At 38.8% G+C, this 25,336-nt stretch overlaps 1 protein-coding gene across 4 annotated transcripts in view; it reads left to right on the top strand.

Moving 5' to 3' along the window:
* The window catches only part of SLC1A2 (solute carrier family 1 member 2), an 86,211-nt gene extending 61,577 nt beyond the window's left edge, over positions 1-24,634 (top strand). For all 4 annotated transcript variants that reach the window (XM_072929865.1, XM_072929863.1, XM_072929864.1 and 1 more), the window contains 5 exons: positions 660-893; positions 2,371-2,565; positions 6,204-6,338; positions 11,833-12,064; positions 15,521-24,634. In XM_072929865.1, the coding sequence (XP_072785966.1) occupies positions 660-893; positions 2,371-2,565; positions 6,204-6,338; positions 11,833-12,064; positions 15,521-15,595 (871 nt within the window). In that variant the 3' untranslated portion in view covers positions 15,596-24,634. The remainder of the gene's footprint in view (positions 1-659; positions 894-2,370; positions 2,566-6,203; positions 6,339-11,832; positions 12,065-15,520) is intronic.
* The last annotated feature ends 702 nt before the right edge of the window (positions 24,635-25,336 follow it).

The raw sequence follows: 25,336 nt of genomic DNA, 5'->3' as shown, positions 1-25,336 counted from the left end.
GGCTTCCAGGCCTTGGGCACATTGCTTGAGAAACCATGACATATTCCAACAAAAGCCAGGAAGCACTTTTATTCTGAAAGTCAGTTTCCTTTGTATTGTTCTAATGATTGAGGACACAAAAACCCTACCCTAAGTAACAAAAGTACATAATTAATGAAGAATCCATAAATTAAAAAGCACTTGTCTGAATTATTTAAAGAACATAGTGGAAGCATTTTCAGCCTTCAAGATGTAAACAGTTCATGTCAACAAATAGTTTAACTGAAGTAAATAATGCAATCCCCTGAAACCAGATAAAAAATGGGGTGTAAAAGTTACATTTTAAGAACAAATCTGCGCCATTCTTTATAATGATACAAGCCTGTGTAACATTATCATATTCTTGTACAATGTTATTTTAGGATTGAGAACTATTTAGGAAAGACATATTCCTTTTGATAGGATGGAAAATTGAGTTGACGGGGAATTTGCTGGAGATGGCCATTCTTTTTTAAAAAAGATGTGAAAACTATCCCTTGAATTTCCATCAATTCTTGACGTGCACCTCACTGTTGAGCCTGAGAGGTCCCTACTCTTCTCCAGTCTGTATTTTGTTCAGCACAGTTTTTATCACTGCACTGCCAAGATGATTTCTGTCCATGCTTGTTTTCTTTCTCCAGGTATTCCCCGTTGGGTATTGCTTGCCTCATCTGTGGAAAAATCATTGCAATCAAGGACTTAGAAGTAGTTGCTAGACAACTTGGCATGTACATGGTCACTGTGATTGTGGGTCTTGTCATCCATGGAGGGATCTTCCTGCCTCTGCTCTACTTTGTGATAACAAGGAAAAGTCCATTTTCCTTCCTTGCTGGGATTTTCCAGGCATGGATCACAGCACTAGGCACAGCTTCCAGGTACACCTGAGAAATACCAATGGGCTTTATTTTTTAGCAGATTATTACCTGCTTTTTGGAAATGGTACATCTGCTGTTCTAACCTTCACTGCAAAATCATTTTATGCCATTGAATTAAAACTATTTTTAATACAACCGTGTTTAAATAAATCAAAATACCACTTGCCTTCAGGAATCTCTAGAGAGGCTGTATCTCTGCAGGGACCTGCAGACATCTGGGAGACCTACTTTTTTGTTTTCTTTCTTCTTTAATTTTCTTTTCTGACATTTGTCTAATCACTTGTGCAAATGGTGTTAATTCTGTGCTTGTTTCCTCAACTAGGGTAAGTGATAATTCTATTTATTTTGACAGCATGTTAAGACCAGTCTCATTGCATTCAAGAAAGAAAAAACAAACATTTCTAGGTTTCACAAAAGAAAGGAAAAAAAAAAAACTCTCAGTTTGTATTTTAATCAATTTTGGCAAAATAATTGCACTTCAGTGAAAAGCTGAGCATTTAGACTTGTCAATGCACAGAACAGACTCAGAAAAGTCTGTAAGTAACACAACTCTAAGTAATAAATTTTTAAAAATAAAAAATTGGTGTCTTGCATTGGGGCAGTCAGTAGATCTTGAGTTGAAGAGGTTTTTCAGTTAAATGCCATATTTAGAAGTCTTTTCCTTCAATCAGTGTTTTGTTTCTGAAGATAATTTAATCTTCCATTTTAATTAAAAAGGTGAAAACAAAAAAACATAGTTCAAAATGGACCACCAGAAAACTGAGCATTCTTGATCTGAAGAATGCCTGGAAAGAACTGTAATACAGCTGTTTCTTTGGGTCAATCCAAACCACTCTGCTGAACAGCTTCTTCGTTCTCGTTCTGATGAACGAGAGTCTCTGGGGGATCTCACTGATGTGCATAAACATCTGATGGGACATGCCAAGAAGATAAAGTGATACCCCTTTTCAGTGGTGCCACACTGAAAGGAAGAACCATCTGAACACAAGAAAACTCTTTTTGCTGTGATTTACTGTGACAGTGCATGTATGCTGGCGCAGGTTACCCAGAGGAGTTGTGGAGTCTCCATTCCTGGAGATTCACTAAGCCTGTCTGGCCACAGTCCTGGGAAATGTGGGAAACCTACCCTAGCTGCACATGCCTTGAGCAAAGTGGTCCGGAGGGGTGAGCTCCAGAGATCCACTCCAACCTCAGTATTCTGTCCCCTGTGATAAACAATGTTGGATTATAGATCTGGTCTGGCCAAGAACAGATCCAACCACGTTCACGTCTTGGCCTCGGTCCCACTTCCAGCTAAATGCAGGCCTAATTTAAAAATTGTCTAAAAAAAGGCTTAAATCACAGCAGAAAGTGGAAGTAAAAAATGTAAACAATGGTATTAAAATGGTATTAAAATCTCTGATTTTGCTCCCTTCTGTGTATGTGTTATATTGATTTTAATTATGTCTTCTTTGGTTTTTTTGCTTTCTCTCCCTAGTGCTGGAACATTACCAGTCACATTCCGGTGTCTTGAAGAAAATCTCGGTATTGATAAGCGTGTAACAAGGTTCGTTCTTCCTGTTGGAGCAACTATTAACATGGATGGAACTGCCCTTTATGAAGCTGTGGCTGCCATCTTCATAGCACAGATGAATGGAATTGACCTGGATGGAGGCCAGATAGTTACTGTGAGGTCAGTTCAAAAGAGTCCTTTGTTTCTACAGACTGTAAAATGTGAAGGCTTTGGGTTGGATGTCTTCTCAGGAGCTGAGTCATCTCAGTTGGATTCAGTATGAAATCCATGGATTTCTAATAATGATATGCAAATGATATGCAAATGAATGTTTTCTATATGGGTCCTGGCTCTCTGGTGGTTGTTTCTATCATTTGCAGCAACAGTGCATGCTGGTGGTGTTTTACACTTCTGCAGTTCACAGTTGTCATGGTTTAATCCCAGGCAGACACCAAACCCCACACAGCCACTCGCTCACTCCCTCACCAGTAAGACTGGGGAGAGAATCACAAGGGTAAAAGAAAGCCCATGGGCTGAGATAGCAATAGTTCAATAAGAAAAGCAGAAGCAGTGCCCACAAGCAAAGCAAACCAAGAAGTAAATTTGTTGCTTCCCACAGGTGAGCAGGTGCTCACCACCTCCAGGAGAGCAGGGCCCCACCACATGTGACAGTAACTTGGGAAGACAAAGGACATCACTCCAAACTCCCCTTTTCTCCTTCCTCCTCCCCCTTTTTGCACTGATGATTCCACACACATGTGGTGTGGGATATCCCTTTGTTCAGCTGGGGTCACCTGTCCCAGCTGTGTCTCCTCCCCTGCACCCACAGCTCCCTCACCACTGTGGCTGTACAAGAAGCAGAAAAAGCCTTGGCTCTGTGTGAGCCCTGCTCAGCAGTAACAAAAACATCCTTGTATTATCAACCCTGTGTTCAGCACAAGTCCAAAACACAGCCCCATACCAGCCACTGTAAAGGAAATTAACTCTACTCCAGCCAAAACCAGCACACAAACAATGTAAATTGTAATATAAATCATTCTCTGTCCAATGAAATGCCTTTTTTTTTCTTTTTTTTTTTTTTTTTTTAGTTTAGGGGTATGTTACAGTTCATCTATGGGCCATTCACTTTCTAGAATATATCTGTTTATATACACTAGAAGAAAAAAATATACCTAAAAAATCTTTCTATGTGTTTATATTTGCATGTGCTTTTTCTGTGACTTTGATGAACAGGAAAAAAAAAAAAATGAACTGAGAATAGCCCACCCTGAGGGTGAGATTGTCTGTGGCATGATCTGGATAGTCCCAGACCTTTTATCTCTAACCCAGCAAATATTAACTGTAGTCTTTTCATATCAAATTTTCTTAGCCAGAAGAAAGCTGAGCATCTGTAAGAATAAAAGAAAGTACCCATTTAAAAAGGATAAGAGTGATTGAAGATTGTTTACTGTAAGGGAGTTTTAACTTGATGAAGACAGCAAGTCTAAAATTTTGAATAGTTAAAATGGAAACCACAAGTCAAGGCTGCCAAGTTTGTCTTCTTCCTGTCGTTTTCACCTACACAGTTTTCTTTTATTAAACCTTTTTAACACAAAAGAAACTCCTGCAAAGGGATGTCTAATTCTATGTTTCTTGCCCAGCTATACTAGTTCCACACTTTCCATTCATTTATTTCCTGCCCTGACTCCTGAAATAGTAAAGCCAAGTTTATAAAAGGTTTTCAGGGCTGCTTCTAATGAAGGCAGATGCTAGACCTGCACGATCCATATTTGTTCCTAAAACTGGAAACAGTAATTTCAGAGATGCCACATATTAAACTAAATTGAGACCAGGGAAATTCAACTCAGGAATCTGCTGTTGTCCAGGAGACTCGCTAGGCTTGAACCTGAGTTACTCATCTTCTCTTCCTCTGAGGGATTGAGCAATTGACTCTTCCTGACCTCTCCATTTCAAGTCTGGTGTATCCAACTTTGTGACTGACATTTACAAAGCAGGGAGCAACTTTGGTCAATATGTAAAACCACTGGTTTTCCTCTTCATGCATTTTTGCTACAGCAATATGACAAGAACTATCTCTTGAGATGGCAATACAAATGAAGGAAAGATAATTAGGTTTTATCTGAAATATGCACTTTGTGATCCTGACAATATTCAAATGACCCAGACATAACCTCATAAAGACTTAATTAGCCTTTGACCAGCCTTAGTTACTTCATACTGGTCATTTAATTCTTCTGATTTTCTGTGTTCTTTGGGAAACGGTGGTCTTGGTAGCTAAGACAGGTTCTGTTTAGTTCTGAACAGTGCTAGCTTCATTCCCCCCCAGGTTTCTAGGTGCTGCTGTGGGAAGGCAGGCAGGAGCATTTCCTCACAGAGCTTGGAAGGAATCCCTTACCAGTTTAGGCTGGAAGTGCCTGAGGATCTGGCATCACGTGCAAAGCCTGACAGCAGAGCAGAGCATCCTGCCTGCACATCTGCTGGAGCTATTTGGGAGTTTAGTGAGCCAGGCTGCACTCTAACCCAGACACCTGACAAACACACTGCAGCCTGGGTCAGACCCAGCCAGACAGCACCTGGCAGCTCTAAATCAGGCTAACAGATGAGTTCTGGGGCTAATGGGCATGTATTTCCTGTAGAGTCTGTTCTCCCCTCCTTCTGCATTGGAAGCACTTTCAGATGTGTTGGGTAGGAGTGGTGGGGTGAGCCCTGGTCCCCCTGGGAAGCCCAGAGGAAATGGCACTCCCTGGCACAGCTCATGCTTTCCTGTGCTAAGGCTCCACCCACAGCCCCATTGCCCAGCTTTTATTCCTGGGCAGCCCAGCTGTGGAACTTTTCTCTGCCTTGACTGGCTGCCAGGTGAAGTCCCCCTAGAGACAGAGTGTCCCCCCCATTTTGTGCCTCCCTAACACCTGGCATGTGTTAGGGCTCTCAGCATGTGTACAGCCCCTGTAATTGTTTTTCACCTCATGTATAGCATATATTGTGGCATAAACAAAAATCAAATTGGTCCCTCTCACCTGCTTTCCTTTTTATTTACCCTCCTCCTCTCCTTCTGCTTCTCCCTCTCCTCTTTCCTGTTTTTCTCCCCTTGACTTGCTCTCTGACAAATTTATTTTCCATTCTTTATAAGACTGCCCAATTATGTTGATATTTGTTATGGTCCATGTTGTATTTTTACAAACATTTGAAGCTCAGACATTCATCCTACTGATCTTCATCAAAATATATGAGGCAAAAACAAACACAGGTCTGGATTTATGAAACAATCAGATAAATTTTGCTTTTTCATCTAGGGTAATTTGTATGCAGGCTGGTTAGACCATTAGCTTGTATTTTGGGAGTTTTGGATACCAGACTTTTATTCTTCTGTATTTAATAATAACTGCTTTCTCTCAGCCTTTAATTCACAATTCAGTCCTCAGGTAACATAAATAAACAGAAATGAATCACCCTGAAAATTCAACCTGTAGTCACTACACTTTGGCATGTCGGGATGGTCAAAACTAAGGATTCAAAACCCTGGATGAGTTTATCAAATTTAGAAGACACCAGAACACAGATTTGAATGTCATAACTAGCTTGCAGACAGCCCTCTTCCAACTCTTGAAACAAACCCCATAGATCTGACCTCCCCTAATAAATATTTCTAGAGAAACACAAGAGAGAAAAATATGACCAGAGCTTACCTTGATTTATCATATAGTTATGTTTTATGGGAAGAACACATTAAAAATATGACCTTCCTAATGGTGACATGAGAATTTAAGTAAAGTGTGTGTTCTCTTCCTGCTACTCCTACTTGATTCTTGGTTTTGCAGTTTGACCGCCACCCTTGCCAGTGTTGGAGCTGCCAGCATTCCCAGCGCGGGACTTGTCACTATGCTGCTGATCCTGACTGCCGTGGGTCTCCCTACCCAGGACATCAGTTTGCTTGTTGCTGTTGACTGGCTTTTGTAAGTTGTGCTGACTCCACTGCTCAGTGCAGAAAAGGTAGTGAAGTAATGTCTGTCCACAGGGCTTTACAGCCATTGGTCTTAAAGGACTGTAAGTCTCTCCTCTCCAGATAAATCAAAAGAGGATATGGGCTATTCAGTGAAGTAGGAAGCACTGAAAGCAGCTTCTCAGCTGTTACAAACTGTTACAGAGCTACTGAAGTCAGTTTCTGTGAGCCAAGGATCTTCTTGGCACACTTGTGAGCTCACACTTTTATACTATCTTCCTAATGCTGCTTTTCCATCACTCAAAAGCAGTTTTCTAATCTATGCTTTCATATTTCCATTTGTTATTGTTCTGGTCTAAAATGAAGGATGAACGCTGAAAATGGAAGTTCCATCAGGATGTTGCCAGCAGGCTATAGAGTGATGTGGGCATTTGTAGTATCAAATGTTTTATACTTGTAGGGAGGAAAGTTGGTTTCTTTTTGTATATAAGAAAGCAAAATACCTTTAAAAAGGGCCTGTTCCAGGGCAGGAAAAAGACCAAAGACAAATAAGAATGAAAACTGAAATAAAGAAGGTAGTTCCCTAGTTTCATTTTACTGACAGATCATTCAGACTAGGAAGAATGGCTTTAATTTCCAAGAACTTGTGATCAAAGTCCTCCAGTGACATTGTAGGTCCTTCAGCAATAAACAGCTAACCCACATATTGTTTTCTGAGGCTATTGGTCTTCAACACTTGAATACAGAAGCTGTAAATACAGACAGAGGGTATGCCAGGCCACATCCTTTCTCTTGCTGCCATTTGACGGCTGGGATATCCTTCTGTCACCTGTGCAGGGCTGAAAGAGACTCAGTAGCCCTTAAGTTGTACTTGCCTCTAGAGACACTTTCATATTGTCCTGTACTGCTGCAGCACAGTATATTCTGGTTTATTCTGGTCAACAGCCAGCTCTCCCATAATATCCTTTGAAGCAGTAAAGACATTAGTTTTTGTTGTTCCAGCTGTGGTGTACAGAACGGGATACATAAATATAAGTTACTATTTGTGTGTTTTCTCCTACACTAGCAGCCTCAGCTGCCTGCTTCTGGTAACTTTCATTTCCAGATACACAACTAAAATTATGCAAGAAGAAATAGCAGAGTTGAGAATGTTCATATGCAGATAAAATAGAAGTTTAATTTTCTGTAATTATCTCTTGGCTTATTGAGAAGAATTCAAGAACTAAGTCAATCCTCTGACATGTATTTTCGCATGGTCTATCTGTCACTAAGAATTTTGAAGGCTAACATGCAGCTCTGATTTCTGCTTCAGGGAAGAAAGAAAAAGGAATTCACAGTTTGAGGAGGCAAAGGGAAAACTTGACTTAGATTATTTATATATAACTGAATCTCATGATGTCATGATGGAGAACGGTGAAATGAGAAGGTGCAGGCATAGGGAAGGATGTGATATAGTGGGTTTATTATATTTATGATGTCATAGTTGAAAACAGGAAAGTGCTATAGGAATCTGCAGCTGGAAGAAGGAGAGAAAAAAATATACTTTAAATATCTGTTTTTCTTTGCTCTCCAAGTAAGGCAAATAGGTAGGTTTCTGCAGCTGGTAGGAGGATGTGCAAAAGGAGCCTGTGGTTTGTTTGGTCTTTTTAGGGAAATGTATTTTTAAAATATTCCTGTGGACTGAGAAGCTCTGCCTACACTAGCAAGCCTGAGAGCTGTAAGTTTATCAGCAGTTCTGATCCACTAGTGTGTGTAGCATTTCAGCAGCATTGTCCCCACTGGCTAATCCAACCTTGCTTAGGAAATAAAAACTTCTGTACTGTGGAGCTGTAGCCATGACGAATGTAGGAAGAGGAAGGATAGGAATTCTGAAAGAAATACTTCAAGATAGCTTTCCAAAATAAATTAAAGGCAAGAGGACTTTCAGCCTGAATGGTTGGGTTTGGATCCTCATGGTCTACTGATCAGCACTGACAGTGCAGCATGATTCAGAACTGAGAGGTAAAAGGAAAAGAGAGAAAAGAAGAGGCGAAAAGCTCTGTGTCATGCCACTGGTGCTGCAAGTCAAGATGCTGTTGGTGAAAGTGCTGTACTTATTAATCTATGTTCAACAGCTAAGAGCTTCATTTTCCATCTTCCAGTAGCTGTGTTGTGGTAGCCATAATGATCTAATGAACTATGAAAAATGATGCTGCTGATATTGCTGCATTAAGCAAAGACATACAGGCCAACTTCTGAGCAAGCTTTTGCACACACAAACCAGACATAAAGAATATCTGAAATGAAATGTCATAAAAACACATTTTCTTTACCTACAAACATTAAATAATGTTACAGCGGTATTTCTAACAGAATGTAGAAGAGAAAGTTAATAAAATATTTAAGACCCAATCCCAGCCACTTTTCTGGAACCCCTGAATAAATACAACCAACCATGTACAAATACTTAGAACATCCCTTCAATAACATTACAATTTCAGATAAAAAAGGGTTTAAAAAATATTCTACTCTGAGTTTTTCATTATTTTTGATAAAAGCAAACATCAGAACGTCAGCTGATTTTACAGTACTATCACCATCTGAAATTGTTGTCTTACCAAAAACAGTTTTGCATTATTTGGTCATTATTGTGTGACAATAATTTTTTAAACAAAAATAAATTATTGGTATTATTGTGTAACACAAAGATCACTTTATGTCAAATCCTAAGACTTGGCACTCTCTCCTTCAAACTGGAGATGAAAGATTTCTATATTGATTTTTTTTCTCAAGCCTCTTCAGTATGTATTGGGTTATTAAATTTTTCTACCTCCCATGCATGCATACCCAGTGTAAGCTCTTTCAATCAGGCAAGTTTCCCAGGATTTCACAACTCTTATAGTTTAAAACCAAGCACAACACAGCCGTGGCATTTAATAGGAAAGTAATTGTATTCCAACAGATGGAATAAAATGAGCTTATTTTGCTTGAGCCACAAACTGGGTACTCTCCAGATGTGAGCTGACAAGCTTAGCAAGTATCAGTGGTACTAGATTAGTGGCATTTTGCAGCAAAGAGAGAGGAATTAGGGAAAATGAGCTTGGGCAGCTGATCTGGTAAAGCTTCATTCAGTAACTCAGAAAAAGATTGCTTCAGTTCTGACTCTGGGTCTGAATATTCTGAATCTAGATCTAAGCCAAGGCTTAGATCAGAGTCAGAATATTCAGACCCCATTGAAGTCTGGATGTTATGAATAGGGTCTAGACTGCAACTTTCCTATATTTGTTTTGTTTGCATCATCCTACTTGCCTGGAATTAATTGGTTAGCTGGTTTTAGCAATAGAGTATGTACAATTGTCTTTGTTCTTCATAGGGTGTTCTTTGCCCCAAAAGAGGTCAGTAGCACTTTGCTGCTGATTCCTGACAGCTGAGACGTTGCCATTTCTGTTGTAAGGAACTTCCTTGTTTCCTTCAGATCGCGCAGTGTAACACATTGTGCATCAGTGTGCACTTTGTATTGCTTTATCGCTCAGCTAGGAGCACGTGTGCGTGACCTGGAGCATCTCCTCAAATGACCCTTTCAGAATTTGAATTCTGCCTCAATTATATTTATGTATTCTCTCCAACTTGGTTTTTAGCATGCTAAACTATCCCTCTGTCATCTGGCATCAGTGAATCCTTTCAAAATTTAATACCACTCATGCAAAAAAAATTAAGTAGATGTTCTTTTTGTAGAGTTGTATTGCCAGATTCAGTGTATTTTATGGTCTTAATTAAAAATCACACCAGAAAGTCTTATTTTCCTATTCTACCATCTGACCAGGTTTAAAATAGTCTTCACAGGCATTGGATGAGAACTGCATAAAGCATTTAATTTGCATGAAGCAAAACTGGAAGGACGTTTTCCTCCTATAGGTTGTTGGTTTGTTTGTCGAGGGAATTACTGTAGAGGTTTTCCCCTTCTGGGTATTCTTTGAAGCCAAAAAAAGGAAAATTAACTGCTTCAGCAAAGATATTACACCACAAAGTCTGTAAATACATAAGCATAATAATGTTGAGAGGGAGAGGAGAAATTTGAATGGGGCTATTATTCCACAGCTGAGAAAGGAAGACTTAGCAATGTATAGAGTAAAGATGTTTAAATGGGCTCAAATGTTTATATAGTCATGAATAAGCATGAATAATGAATCTTTACTGGTTGAGATTTTATATATTTAGATGTTTTCTTTTCAGTCTTCTACAGAAAAAGGAGATGTCACACAAATCTAGTACTAGAAATACTAGAAAGGTTGTTTTGAAATTAATCGCTGTGTTGGGAAATGATGTCTTACATACTAGCTTTTGTCACTTGGCAAATGTCCACACTGTTCAACCTGGTTATTTTTGTGTAAATGAATCTTCATGAATATACTTCTGAGAATTAATCAGTGTAATCACTTCTCTGACCTATTTGGCAGAGCTAGACTCGGTTGCTTTCAGTCGGTTTAATTTGCAACCCTTGGTCCGAAGGTTTTTAGGACTTTTATGTTCAGTGCAGCTATGAAGAGGCAAATGAGATTGTAAATGATTTTAACATGTGTGCTGCAGCAGGAAAGATAGCAAGACCCAGCTCCCATTTTTGCAGACTTTTGGTCAGGTTTGGGCAGAATTCTGAAGTCAGGGAAAATCCACAACTGTGACTTCACTGTTGTCAGATAGAGCCGCACTAAAGACAAGACAGGAGAAAGGTGGCATGTCTGTTTAATGGCATCCTGTCCAGAAAGTGCCAGCAAGCATATTTCTTTGTAATGAAGCATGCTGGCCTCTGTTGGCACCCTCCTACAACAAGGGGCACTCGTTAGTGAAATGCTGTCACAGGCTCATAATTTTATAGGCCATGACCTATATTTGGGTTGCTCATATGCCAAGCTCTGGCACACGTAGTGTGAGTGGGCATGCTGCCACACCAACAGATGGCCATCTGTAAAGATGGTGCCAGGAAAGGAGCTTCAATGGGCTAAGCATTATGGAGATATTTCAGGCATTTTTGTTCCCCATAGTTTGCTCACTAAGAGTAAGGGGAGAGGCCTTTGTTCATTCAAACTAGAAATGAAAACAGCTCATCAGAACCAAAATCCTTTTCTCTGGCTGCATTAAGTTCAGTGCTCTGATAAATTCAGATTAAACAAAGGGCTGGGGTGTGAGCCTGGTACCCTGATATTGAAACCTCCAGCTCCAGAAGCAGGCATGGGGTATCTCAGTAAAGCACAGCTCTGCAGTTTGGCTGTGATCTAGCACACATTCTTTGCCAAACTCCATGAGAATAAGCAGCTGGGACATGGGAGTTTGAACATCCTCCCTGTCTGAGCAAATCCCTTGGGAAAGCAGACTTTTCCCATTTCCCTTGAAATCGCCTCCCACCTCTCCGTTCAAAAGATACCTTAAGCTTCCCAAAACAAATGCAGTAACTGTACCATAAACAGGACTGCTGTGCCCTACTTTTTCTTCCTCTCATGACATTCAGCCTCTGCCTTTTCCTTCTTTTGTAGGGACCGGATGAGAACATCAGTCAATGTAGTGGGGGATTCTTTTGGTGCTGGCATTGTCTACCACCTTTCCAAGGCAGAACTTGACACCATTGATTCCCATCATAAAGGGCATGAAGACATTGAAATGACCAAGACTCAGTCAATCTATGACGACATGAAAAATCATAGGGAAAACAACTCAAACCAATGTGTTTTTGCAGCTCACAACTCAGTCATGGTAGATGAGTGCAAGGTACCTTTCACATTTATGGATATTGAGACATGTATATAGCACTGCATGCTTTATTTTATCTTATTTTTTAACCTGCATGTATTTTTTCAAATCGTTCTGCAAATAACAATGTGACAACAAGGTCCATGAACCCCAGACATTTTGAATGTGTTTGAGCAGTTCAAAAGATGGTTTTTTGCACTCTTCTTAAAACTTGTCATTTGATGGGAAAATATCATGTACTTTGTTTACATATCAAAAGGCAAGATGCAGCGTATTATGGAATATGCCAAGACACAGAGAATATGGCATCACCTTCTATGGACATTTACTTAATTTTCTGTGGCAACAGAGAACTTAATTGCCAGCCCAAATGAAGGATGGCTGCAATTCAGATGCAGGTGTTGTCACTTGCTGACTGCCTTCATGATATGCTGTTCAGAGGTCGACACGTTGAATGCGCTTTAGCATGAGAATGCTCCTGCACTCACACAGCAGCTTCTGCTTCTCTTCTGTCACTGTTCCTTCCCAAGGCACTAAGGCACAAACACTCTGTCCCCTCTGTAACCCTTGCTGTAATTAACATGCAATATTAATACTAATAATGACATCTTGATCAGAGTGAAGTGAGCTTGAGCAACCCCACCAGCTGAATGTGGAGACAGCTTGGGAGGTTAGTGGTTAAAAGTTCGCTAAGAACCCACCACTGGGATGGAGCTGTTTAAAATCCAGAGAGGGCTTTTGAAAAGGAGGAGAAAAGGTAAAACAGGGTGGAACATCTAATTTCATAGTCTTTTTTTCTAATTTCACAGTCTTTTTTTTTTTCTCGAGTCTGATGCTGTACACTGTCTTTGAGACAGTGGGTTTGCCAATCAGCCTACCTTAGTCATTTATCCAAACAGATTCTCTTGTATCTTCCAATTGCCACAACTGAGCCAGTATCTAGCTGTGAATGACTGCACTAAGTTCATTAGCATATCACCATTTATATGGGAAATATAATCCTATGCTGTCATTTTCACTTGTCTCTAGCCTGGCTGGAAATGTTCTTTAGAATTACTTTTTTTCCTAATGCTTACTTCCTGAAAATGCAGGCCAAACTTGAATTTTCAGGGGAAAAATTAATATTGAATTCAGGGGAAAAAACCAAACAGCATTCATCTTATCTTTAATTTTTGTAAAATTTTTTCAAGGTTTCAATGAAGTGATTTTTTTTTTTAATCATACTTTTTTCTGACATGGCTCTCCCCTTTCTCTTCAGACCCACTCTTTCTCCATTTGGAAAATTTAAAAAATAAGATCTGAAATGGAAAGAGAATGCATGCTTACACAAAATTGAAAATTGTCATTAATTTATATTTCTCAAAAAAGGCAAGGACACAAGAGATTAAAATTAGAAGAAAAAAGAAACATTCTGGAAAGAAAGACAACGAGCATGTGCACACACTTTTTGGATAACTTCTTTTGGAATTTTTTGAAAACTGTTTTTAAGTTAAATAGACAATGCTGGGTTAAAGATTATGTTTATGGAACTGAATACTGATAGTTTTATCAGCTCCCAGTTTCTCAGATTTGCAGAGAAATCCAAGTCAAGTTAAAAAGTAGTAGCTTGTTGATTAAATCAATACTTGCTGCACTTTCTTTTCTCCTTCACTTTCTCATATAATTTCCCTTAACTGAGGCAATAGCTTGTCTCAAAACCATGGATTAATGGTGCTGTGTGTCATCCCAAGCGCACCCTTTAATTCAAATATGAGACCAGTGATTTTTTGATCGAGAAATGTTTGTTCTTTTTAATTGTTTTAGGTTTGCTCTGCTTACAGTCTCAGTTTGCACTTTTAAACTCATGAAAAGAGCCAGGCTTTACCAGATTGAGCAGAAGACTGACTTTGAGTCTCTTGTCTGTCTGCAAGCTGCCAAAAGGATGTGTTGTTGTGACCTAATTGATGAGCTATGAATATATGCTGGCACTTGCCAAACATTTGGATCATGTTGAAGTGGTCTACAACTCCCAAGTGTTAGACTTGCAAAGGCAACAGAGAGTATGAAGGATCTGGGGCTTTGAAAGAGCCAGTTGTTAAATTTGAAAAGTCATCTCTTCATCCTGTCCAATGCACTGGTGGGTTGAAAAGCTTACTGCAACTCTGGTCAGGATATGGAAAAGCTAATCTACTAGCATGCCCTTTCTATTTACTTTCTGTAATATATTCCATGTATAACACCAGTAGTTTATAATTTTGCATGGTCAATGTACATAATTAATAAGTAGCTTACCTTTGTATTGGGTTAGAGTGGTTGTTATTGCATGATATTTTTGTATTTTTTTATCATATTTCACATGACTCTCTGTGATTTTCATTTCTGAATAAGCTGTTCATTCCTGTACTTGCATGTTTTCCTCTTCCAATAATTTAAGAAAAAGCTTGACTTTGTTTCAAAAATCAGTGCATTTTGTCATGTTTCCATGTCCCAATGCTTCCATGCATCCTGTTTATCCAGCATGGGGAATTTCAGCTCTGTCTTTAAGTTTTCATTTGAAGCTGAAGATGTTAACTTACAAGGTAAGTTAGGAAAAAGTAAGCATCCATTTAGAAATAAATGAAAGAATCTCTCACTTTTTCAAGATCAACATCACTTTTGTAAAATTAAGTTGACATTTTAGTTATTTGATTTTTGATTTTTTAGAGTCATTTGGCTGGAGATTCTTTCTTGAAGCACAGGTTCATTTATACTGGTCTCTGGAATGGAAGCTATTGTTCAGTGTTCACTTTGAGTTGATAGATCTCTATAGGTCTTTTACCAACTTAAAGCCTAAAAATTCCAGCATATATCTTTACAGGAAAGAATGAAGTTTGCTGTACATTATGTGAGACCAGTTTAGCATTACTATGAATTTTTAATTGGACTGTAGTAAAAATCATTCACTATATTGTTATAGTGGTATGATGAGCAATACTTTCACAACATGTCTTTTCTTCCATTTCTTTAAAGGTGGTGTAATTGTAGGTGAGTTTATATAGATACAGATCTATGATTATTCTGGCCTTGTACATTTTTCATGTTGCATCAGATATGCAGCTTTGCTGAGGAATTCCACTGAAAAAAATGCTATTTTCTAAATTAAAAAAAAAAAAAAAAATCTGGTTTTGACATAATCCAGAGAAATCTACAAGAGACAGAAAGGGGTAGAATCTGACATATTTATTAAAAATAAAAAACCCAAAACTGCAGTGAAGGTTAAGAAAATGTGGAACATTTTTCTACTACTGATGTTTTCTAGTCATTATAATAAATAAATGAACAGGAGTCCCGCTATTTGAGAGTGTTGTGAATTCTGAATAAATACATTTTACCTATATAATAATTGACAGTGTATGTAATTCCTGTAAATATCATAATCTTCCATATAAAACTCACTACTTTTCTTGTCAAAGTGCCTTGGCCTTTAAGTTGCTTGTTGATGATAATTACTTGCAGGTAACACTGGCAACCAATGGCAAATCTGCAGACTTCAATGTTGTTGAAGAAGAGCCTTGGAAACGGGAAAACTAAGTGAAGAGATTCCTAGCTGCATCCTTAATAAATCCTGAAGCTATCTTGGGGCAGAAGATACCATGATTAAGAAGATTTCTCTCTCTTTTTTTTTTTTTTCCCTATTTAACATCTACAATTTCTGCTTAATTTTGTAACTGAAACATAGCAAAGATCTCATCAAGTCATTGTAGTGTCTTTGCCAAGCAATGATCCATAGCCATCTGTCTCCCCTGTGTTACTGTTTGGATGATGCACCTGGAGAATGCTCCATGCAGTGCAATGTGCTCTCACCCACTTCCCCTTTCTTTCAAGACACAGAGAATGTAAATGCTGCAAAATGGGAAGATCAAAGTGCCAGTACAGTTCAGTACAGGGACTCAGGGTCACACATACAAGAGAAACATAACACCACGTAAGCCTTCAAGTGTTTCGGCGACTCTTGTGGCATACCTGATCTGTTTATCACTGTATGGCTAAAATACCTTTTAAAAACATCCGTAAAGATTTCCATTTGTTTTGATAATAACAAGCACTGTATTTTTGTGCCTAGTTGTACTTTAAACTGAGCTTAGATCTGGGGGCAGGATTAATGCATAGAAGTCAATAAATTGTCCCAGACATTTTGTTAGATCTGTACAACTAAAACTTAGCATCAAAAGAAGACCTTCAAATTTCTATGTGCATGTGGTGTGTTTTTATCAGATGTCCCAGGGCAGGTGCAGCCTTTATTTTATGCTGGGGCTGTGCTGCTTTGTGACCACGATGCCCCATGCAATACAAGGCAGTATAATTACAGGGGTAGTAGTTCTTTCACTAAAATCTGTAGCTGATATGCAAGATACAGAAAACCATGGACTCAGTTGTGCCATTTTTAATCAAAGTAGGTGGTACCTTACTGTTCACCCTGCTCCACTGATGTCAGAGCGGTTTCTCACATGGATGAGATACTCAAGGTACTACTAAGATTGATTATGGATGTTATGATTAAGTACTTGATAATGAGCTGCAGACAAGTTCTGAATCCACTACTCTTACAGAATTTTTGAATGTCAGCATCAGGAGCATTTGCTATGAAGTGAAAGCCATCTTTCAAGTATGTCATGTTTCAGAGAGTGGCTAAATCCTGAATTCATTGCTAAACCAAATTCTGTATAAAGTTGAGAGAGTTTGTCCAGGGTTAGGACTGAATGAGAATGAAACCAGAATTTCAGGATTTAGGCCAGTATGTTGAATTGCATCTCTGTCTCTTTTGCAGAGTAATAAGTATATAGCTCTCTCATGTCAGAGAAATGTTTCTTTGAGCACATGGCATCTGAATTAATGAGACAGTGTTTGATCAACATACTATATCTGACTCAGCCTGTCAAAAGAAATTGCAGTGAGAATAAACACCTTGTGAAATTTTTTTAAAGGTGCTTGTTAATACTGAGCAATTTTAAGATACTGGTGAATAACATTATGCTGTTAGCAGTGTTCCACAGCAAAGCTGAGCCACTGTGATCTTGGAAGGTTCTTCTCACAGAACAAGCTTTGTGCAATTTTGGGGGGAGCTCTCAGAAGTTTTGAGAATGAATCATAATATAAGCATTTGATGAACCTAAAAATGGCAAAAAACAGAGTTCAAACATTTATGGAAATAGGCCATTCAGACCTGTCATGGGTTTAAAGGGGAATAATGTGTTTAACTGTAGAGTGCTATTTGGCTCTGTAGAAGCTATTAAAGTAAAAATATAATCTGCTTTTGTTCATCTGCATTCATATCAATATCTCTGAAACTGCACACGGACCTAAGCCAGCCAAGGCTACTTGCATGAGTAATGATGTGCAAGATCAAGTCCATTGTCAGAGTATCCCTCATTTAAGCATTTATCTTGGAATATTTTTCTTACCACTGTTTTTTTGTCATCACTTGAATGCCATGGCCAAGCAAATCCTAAGCAAAATGGCCTATATAATTTAACCAATATTGAACCACTGTGAATTCTGTAGGCCTCTAACATGTATTAGAGGGGGAGGCCTTTCCCAAAGGCCTCCTGACAGATCTTGAGGATTTTTTTTTTTTTTTTGGTGAAGGCTGGAATTGTAGATTATTCGGAGAAGTGGCAGGCAGGTATTCTCTTTTCTTCAGGCATTGCTATTAGCATGTCCAGAGTTAACCTCTGTCTAGGCATTGCTTCCCAAGTAGCATTCACTGGGTTATGGGTCAGAAATGTACCTGGGATGGTGTGTAGGTACTGTAAAATGTTCCTTACTCTGGGGGTGCTGGCTTTCATCAAGTGAACTTTGTTGTCACTCCAGTGGTAGTTATATCCAAGAATGAACACACAGCATTTACCCCGATTTATATCCAGCATTCTTGAGCTGTTTCATGGCACAGCTCACCCATTAATAGATGACTTTTTGTCCTCTTCACCACAGCAGTTTCTTAGGAGCAGCCACACCGATTGCTTGCATTGAAAGTAGCTTTAGAAAATTGGTCCATATACTTTTAGCTGTCATTTGAAACTGTTTAGCAGTTGGAAACAAACAGGAATGTCAGCAACATGTGACTAGGCAGCTCCACAAAATTACATATTGAGAAACACTTAGACTATGCTTACAGTTATCCACTTGGGATGTAATGCCCTTTGAAGAGTGCTTCTTTGGATGGAGACTAGGGAAGGAAGGAATGCAGTGCTAGAGAAACCCCACCCACAAATGGGAGGATAAATTTGGATCTTTTGATAGGATTAGAATAGAAGACTGTGATTTTAAAGTGGTAATTCTGTAGATACAGTAACTCAGGGATTTTTCAAAATATAATTATGACGGTATTTCTCTATTTAAATGTGGATGTGGGAGAAGGAGAAATGTTGGATTTCATATATTCCTCTGCTTGTAGCCTGACTGAATATTTAATGTAGTGTTACTCCAGTGCAGCACTGTATTAAATCATCAAAAAGATTTCCATTTATGTGGGAAAATGTAACTCACTCTTGGCTTTCATTTCTCAATTTGCTCATTCCACGAGGCTGGGTTGCTACTTAACTAAATAAACAGAAAATAACCCAGGGACCGTCCACTTCAGCTAATCCAAGGTTCACGTTTCAGCAGGCAGTGCTGGTTACTTGCCAGCCTCCTTTTAGTTTCACTAGGGGTCTCAATGCATTAATTTGCATCTGGCAAATTTTTTGTATCTGTTCACAGTGCTGGGGTGGCAAAGTTAAAGAAAAAGCTCAGTGAAAAGTCATTTGGTTTCTGTGTAGTTCATATTAACATTGTTTTCTGCATTTGCTGCTCTTGTCAGTTCCCCCACCTTTGTCTGTGCATCTGTGATATTATTTGGCCTTTGATTGCTGGCAGCACATTGGCGCATGGAAGAGTCTAGACCAGGCAAAGACTCATGCCAAGTGACATACATGCTTACACATTCGCTTCATGCATTTGCTGCTGAAGCTGGGTCAGTATTCTCATAGTATCTGTTCATTGAAAGTAAAGCATGCCATATCTTAGAACTGCAGAACAGGTGGAGCACTTTGCCACTTCTTTCTTCATTGCTTCCCTTGGAAAAAAACATCTGCACCAGCCTTTTAAGAAATGTGTGTGGGTCTTATATACAAAGATTCTTCAAATAGGTGGGGCAAAAGCCACTTGGTACCTATTACAAGATGTGCTCTTTCCGTTCAAATTGGTGAGAAACTCATTATGTCTTTGAAAAACTGTTTGCAGTAGTAAAAACTGTTCCTGCATTGCTTTGACTACGTGAAAGCCCCACTGAAATCTGTGGGAGTCACAATGTTCCAGGAAAAGTCAAGTCCCTTCGTGTCTTTGTTAAGTTACAAGACATTTCACAATCCCATCCTAGGGAATAGTCTTTGTCTGCTATTTATAATGAAATTGATTCTCACATCCAAAGATTTCTGCCAAGATACTTCATTTATACCTAATTGTTTCAGTGCTACAAGTCCAGCACTGAATTTAAACCCAACACAAAAATAAGGAGCATTCTCATTACAGGTTTTTCCCATGTTTTTTTCTGAGATATAGCTGATTTCCATTTCTTTCTTAAAGCACACGGAATTTCAGACTTTATGCCACTTTTTAAAGTAGGAGTAATATCAATTTCTAATTTGTTTTCCGTCACTCCCAGGGTCACTAGTTTTTCAGAAGCAGACACGCAGAAGAGTAGACTTTTCATCTGAAAGCTGAGGCATCAGCATGTGAACAAATTTATTCTGGTGACTTGCCTGGATTTTCTTTGCTTCCTTGCCTTCACTTGTGTTATTGCAGCCTTGTTGTAGCAACACAGGAACAGTTGCACAAATCCCCATAACTATAGGCAACATTAAACCTCGCCTCTAACATTCACTTCTCTTTTTATCTTTAAAAAGGCTCTGAGCTTTAGGACCTGGCTCAGAAGAATCATTTTGTGGAGACATAAAGGTATAACTGTTTCTCATCTTTCTAATTTCCATTCAGCTCTTTTTATTGCTGCATTTGAATTAATTTACAGAAGGATAAATAAGAGCACTTTATAAAAATGTACTGTAATATTATTCTGTTATGAGTCTGAAGACTATCTTGATTTTATTACTGTGACTTTTAAGGCCACAATTAAGATATTAAGATATTTTTCATGTTAGCCATTATGATAGGTGTATAGTCCATTGGGGCAGTTCACTTCAGCTATAATTCACCATATAAGATTATGTAGAAGTTCCTGTTCCCAGCAGAAAGCATTCTTGGAAAGACAAGTTATTTTCTTCTCTCAAATAATATTGGTGACTTTGAAAGGAAAATATTAACCCAGTTTCCTTTGTCTAAAGAATAGTACAGAGAGTGTAGTAGTAAAGTAGTAAAGTAGTAAAAAGAACAAAGGATTTACAGTAGTGAAGTGTCAAAGAAGGCAGTCAAGGTGTAAATGAATTGTTCAGCTTTGCAATGCTGTTTTTGAAAATGTTGCGTTCTTGCTCCTGATTTTCCTGAAACAATGTATTTGGTGCATATTCCTTCCAAAGTCATCAGTCTTTCTTCCCCCATGGGCCCCAAGTCTTTATCTCCCCCCAGACAATGACAGACCTGGGGCAGGGCTCCTGGAGAAGCCCCCAGCAGCAGTGCCTGCTACAGGCTCTACAGTGAGTGCCTCCCTCAGTTTTTCCTCCTGGTCATACTTTACGTTCAATGGAAATCTGCTGCTATGAGTGAGTCAAACCGCTGCTGATGTCCAGGTAATTCTTTTACTTCTCTTTTGAGTGGCCTCCCTGGCACAAGGCTCTGAGGAACTGTCCCTCACAGGTGCCCACCATCCCAGAGACATCTTCTCCTGTTTAGGGGAAACCCAGTGACTTCCCACTAACAGTTAATATAAATGTAACAGAAAAAGTGGTTATGCAGTTGCAACTGAGTCTTACAAATGAGCCAGGTTACAAACATTGGAAAAGCACAGAGCACGACTGAGCCACTGAGTAGGTCTCTATTAGTCCAGGATGGAAATAACCAACAGCCTATGCAAGATCTGGGGAGACAAGAAGACTTGTGAGATTTCTCACTTAACCCAACCTTTGATCTCCTTTCATTCCTAACTCCATCCTGCTGCAGAGCCAATGCTGATCGATGCTAGAGCATCCAGTGCTTCTACTCAACATTCAGGAGTCCTGCCACTGTTTTTAATGATGCTCTGTGGCACACACCATTGCACAAAGGGAAGCTGTCATAGGCAGCATCATACAGCCTGGATTGTCTTGTACCTGTATATTGCTTTGTACATAAATAGTGTAGTCTGCTGGAATTTTTGTTATTCTTTTCCATTCTTTATTTGTTATTCTTTTCCATTCATTTTTTCTACAGTTTTTCGAAGACCGTAAGCAAACTGTGCTTGCATATTGATTTTGCAGTCAGTGTTGTAGGTTATAGCATTTCCATGTAGGCATTTTTCATGGACTTGTGAGTTCTTGTGTACTACAGGTTGTCCTATATACTTAAAGACAACTGCATACACTTCCATCCAGTATATCCTGCTCCTTTCTTAAATATATCTTATTTCCTATGATCCGGTATGAACTCTTGCTTGTAGAATGCATCAGAAAAAGCTGAATATGTATTTATAGTGTTAAATATTGTGTGCTCAACACTGATTTAATTAAGAATAATACAGGTTTTAGGGGTTTGTACTTGTTCTCTGGAAACTACAGTGTAGACTGAATTAAATTACCTAGTATCTGTAATTTACAGACACACAAATATTTTCTTAGAATGTTTTCTATGGGATCATATTAGGTAGGGAAATAATCCTTTAAATGTGATCTATACCTTAGAACAAAATCAATTTTCTTATGACCTTTAGGATCAATGAAATATTTTTGTGTTATGTTTGGTGATGAATTATAGACAAAGCACAAAATGCAAGAAGCAAATAGGAATTTCAAGATGTCCTTAAATGCTGCAGTTCATCATGGAACAATACTATAATAATCTGAGCAATCTTCTAGATTGACTGTCTTGGGCAATCGTCCCTCACTTTTATAATTTTTCCTGGTGTTACCTTTGCCAAATCCTGCAGTTCTTCCTTAGGACCTGTTAATGTATAACTGACTGGCTCAGAACGCAGTTTATAGAAAATAGACCTGGGTAGGCAAAAAGAATATGTTGTCAGCCCCCATCCATCTTGCTACAATACAGTGTGTGTGAGTTCAGCCTGTGGAAAAAGTTCAGGATTTTGCCACCTAATTTTGCCTTCTTGAAAAAGGACCAACAGAACCACCATGGGACCAATGTAACTGGGTAGCATCCATACAAATACCTCCTGTTTTCTTAAGTATTTTTAAGAGAATAACCACTATATTTTTCAACCCAAATGACAGTTACTTCTCATTTTGGTAATTTCTTCCCATTAGGCAAATACCTGTTGGCATTAAGGTCATGGCTATAATAATTTCAACTTAATTAATTAACAAATGTTTCTAGAGGAATAAAAATAAAATAATATGAGTATTCATAACAACTATATAACAAACAAAAAATCTTCTATGGCCTACTAGCTCTTTGACTGTAATTCAAAACAAAGAGAACATTGAATAGGAAGGACTGCTGTCCCAGTGTGACTGATACTGGGTATCTCTTCAGCTATTCAGAAATCTGTGGGGCCATGTTATTCTGCTGAGGTTTTGGAGCCTAAGTTTCTAGTAGATATATATGTAGGAACTGTGTTGATATACCCTTGTATTTTGATCTATATTGTATTTTAAATCAGATGTAACAGGTATTAACTTAATAGGAATTGCAGGTAGAATAGTGCTGAGTTACTAATAGCTGTAAAACCTTATTGATACCAGTTTTGACATTTTGTTGAAGCATGATGTCCAGTGCCTCTCTGCACTTAGTGTAGATAATGTAGCTATCAACACGTAATTTCAGTGAAATGGTGTATACAGTATGTGTAGCTGTGCTTTAAATTAATTTAATTGGTATCCGTGTGTTGAGCCATAGTAGAAAATTAGACTGTGTTTTAAAATGTTGTTTGACTTTCTGTTTTTCATTTGTATCTGGGTTTGTTTCTTTTTGACCTTTCAACTGATTAGATTCCACAGCGTAGTAACTACTTTATCTGTCTCTTATGGAGTACCCAGTTTTAATAACATTCAGAATCATGTATGCAGCCAGCTCATTGTAAATATGTTAATTTTAGTTTTCAGTATCTAACCAGTATGGTGGGTGTTAGAAGCTGCATGTGTGTAGCTCCCTGGCAGTGAGTGAAAGTGATCCTAGCATAGATTTGCTGCCTGGTGAATACACTTGTTATGACCTAAAGAATTAATGTTCACCTGGAATGATAAGTTTCTGTTTTATTTTCTTCTTGTTTGCTTCAAATGTTTGGACTCTTTATGACCAGAATCTTAGTAAGTCACCATTTCAATTGGCACAGTGAATGAGGGGAAGTCCATCTAACTGCATTCCTGTTGGATGCCCAGACTGCTTTTGGCTCTGTGCATCATTCAGCCCTTAGTCACTCATGGCATCACAGGATCCCTCTGAGTCACTTCCAGTTACTCCTTGACCACAGATGCCAGGAAAGCAGGGCAGTCCCTGCTGTGACTGGGCAGGCCTGCAGGCAGCAAGGGGCTGCCAGTTCTCTCCAGAGTGCCTGAGGAGTCCAAGTAGGAGCCTCTGCTTCATCCCCTTAGCAGGAACAGTCTCTGAGAAAGATGAATACTCATGGGCAAAGGGGCACTGTTTCTTTCATTTTTAAAAAGGGATATTAGCATTTACTGTAAAATAAATGCCAAACTAAATACTTCTAAAGCTACTGTAGTTGTTGTACGGGCCTGTTATTTACAAAAGTCTAGTCATAAAAAAAGACAGATCAACTATGTAGTCAGTGGCAAAAATCTTCTGAAATCAGAGCTACAGTTCAGATCTATGAGAAAATAGAACCTTGCAGCAACAGGAAGCTGATCCGTTCCTAGATACTCTGGACCTGGATCATATAATCATCCCCTCTAGGCAGAAAGAAATAAAAATTAGGTCCCAAAGCACAGAAACTATCCTGCTTGGTGAGCCCCACTATGATGCTTCAGGATGAATTGCACACTGGAGTACTCTGTGCTGCCTGCTCATCATCCCTTCCCCTTCTTTAAGGTGACCAGGCATGAACTGGAATGTTTTGAGATGTTCTATTGTAAAAAGGATTAAAAAGAGGGATAAGGTTGGTCTTTACACTCAGAAAGTTCCTGAGATTTTGAAATTATGTACTGTACAGTATCTATAGCACAGTTTGTTTAGAAATCAATAAATGCAGATGGCAAAATTTCTCCCAACCCTGGGCTCTGTTCTTGTATATTGTAGTTGGAATGCCCTGTAGACTGATTCTATTTTTGTAGTTCAGATCCTTTCCTCTTTACAAGGATTGTTACTCATTTGCTTTTAATGCTTTCTTACAGAGTGAACTGATTTCTGTAACTTTCATGTATAAAACAAACTAGACATTCTTTCTATACTGGAAATAGTCATGAATATAATATTTCACTAAGTGTTATACCTCTTATGTACATATCATCAATAAATGTTGATTCATAATTTTCACGGTTTACATCTGTGAGTTTTCATTCCAGCCTGGGCTCAATATGGGAATGCTTTGTGTAGGAGTTTAGATACAGCAGTCTGATGAGAGAGGCTGCCTGTTCTGAGAACTGCATGCAGGGTAGAAGATGGACCTGATTTTGCAAAACAGTAACAGATCTCACCCCTCGCTTTGTCCTCCAAATAGTCCAGGATGCTGGCTGCAAATGAGCTCATTTTCCACAAAGGCCAGGATTCACTAACTTCAGTTTTTGGCAATGAAGCCTAGAGAAGTGAAAAGACGTTAGAAGAGTAGGAGGACACAAATCAATGGCTGCAGTTGCTTTAGAAACCTACTTCCCTCCCCTGGCTGCTAAAAAATCAATCTTTTATTCATAGCCTTTCTAAAAAACAAAATAAACAAAGCCTGTAGCGGAACTTCTGGAGTTCTTTATAGAGAAATTGACAGTATTTAACATATAAATTAAGAGATCTCATGGAGTGAAACGTGGCCCAGTGGAGAGGCAGTTGCCAAGTATGGAGAGAAAGCTCCAACGTTTATGCAAGCCCGGAATAGCAGCGCTCCGGAAATAGCACAGCTACCGGTGTGTGATAAAGGCACAACCGAAACCTCGGCTGGGAGGACTAACAGTGTGCACAGCCCTTATTTCTTCTTAATCATCCACTTGAGAAATTTCCAAAGAAATCCAGGCATGGCAGGAAGTG

This window comes from Taeniopygia guttata, chromosome 5 (assembly GCF_048771995.1).
Source record: "Taeniopygia guttata chromosome 5, bTaeGut7.mat, whole genome shotgun sequence".
Taxonomy (NCBI): domain Eukaryota; kingdom Metazoa; phylum Chordata; class Aves; order Passeriformes; family Estrildidae; genus Taeniopygia; species Taeniopygia guttata.
The sequence above is the reverse complement of the archived record's forward strand: the minus strand, read 5'-3'. Positions and strand labels throughout refer to the sequence as shown.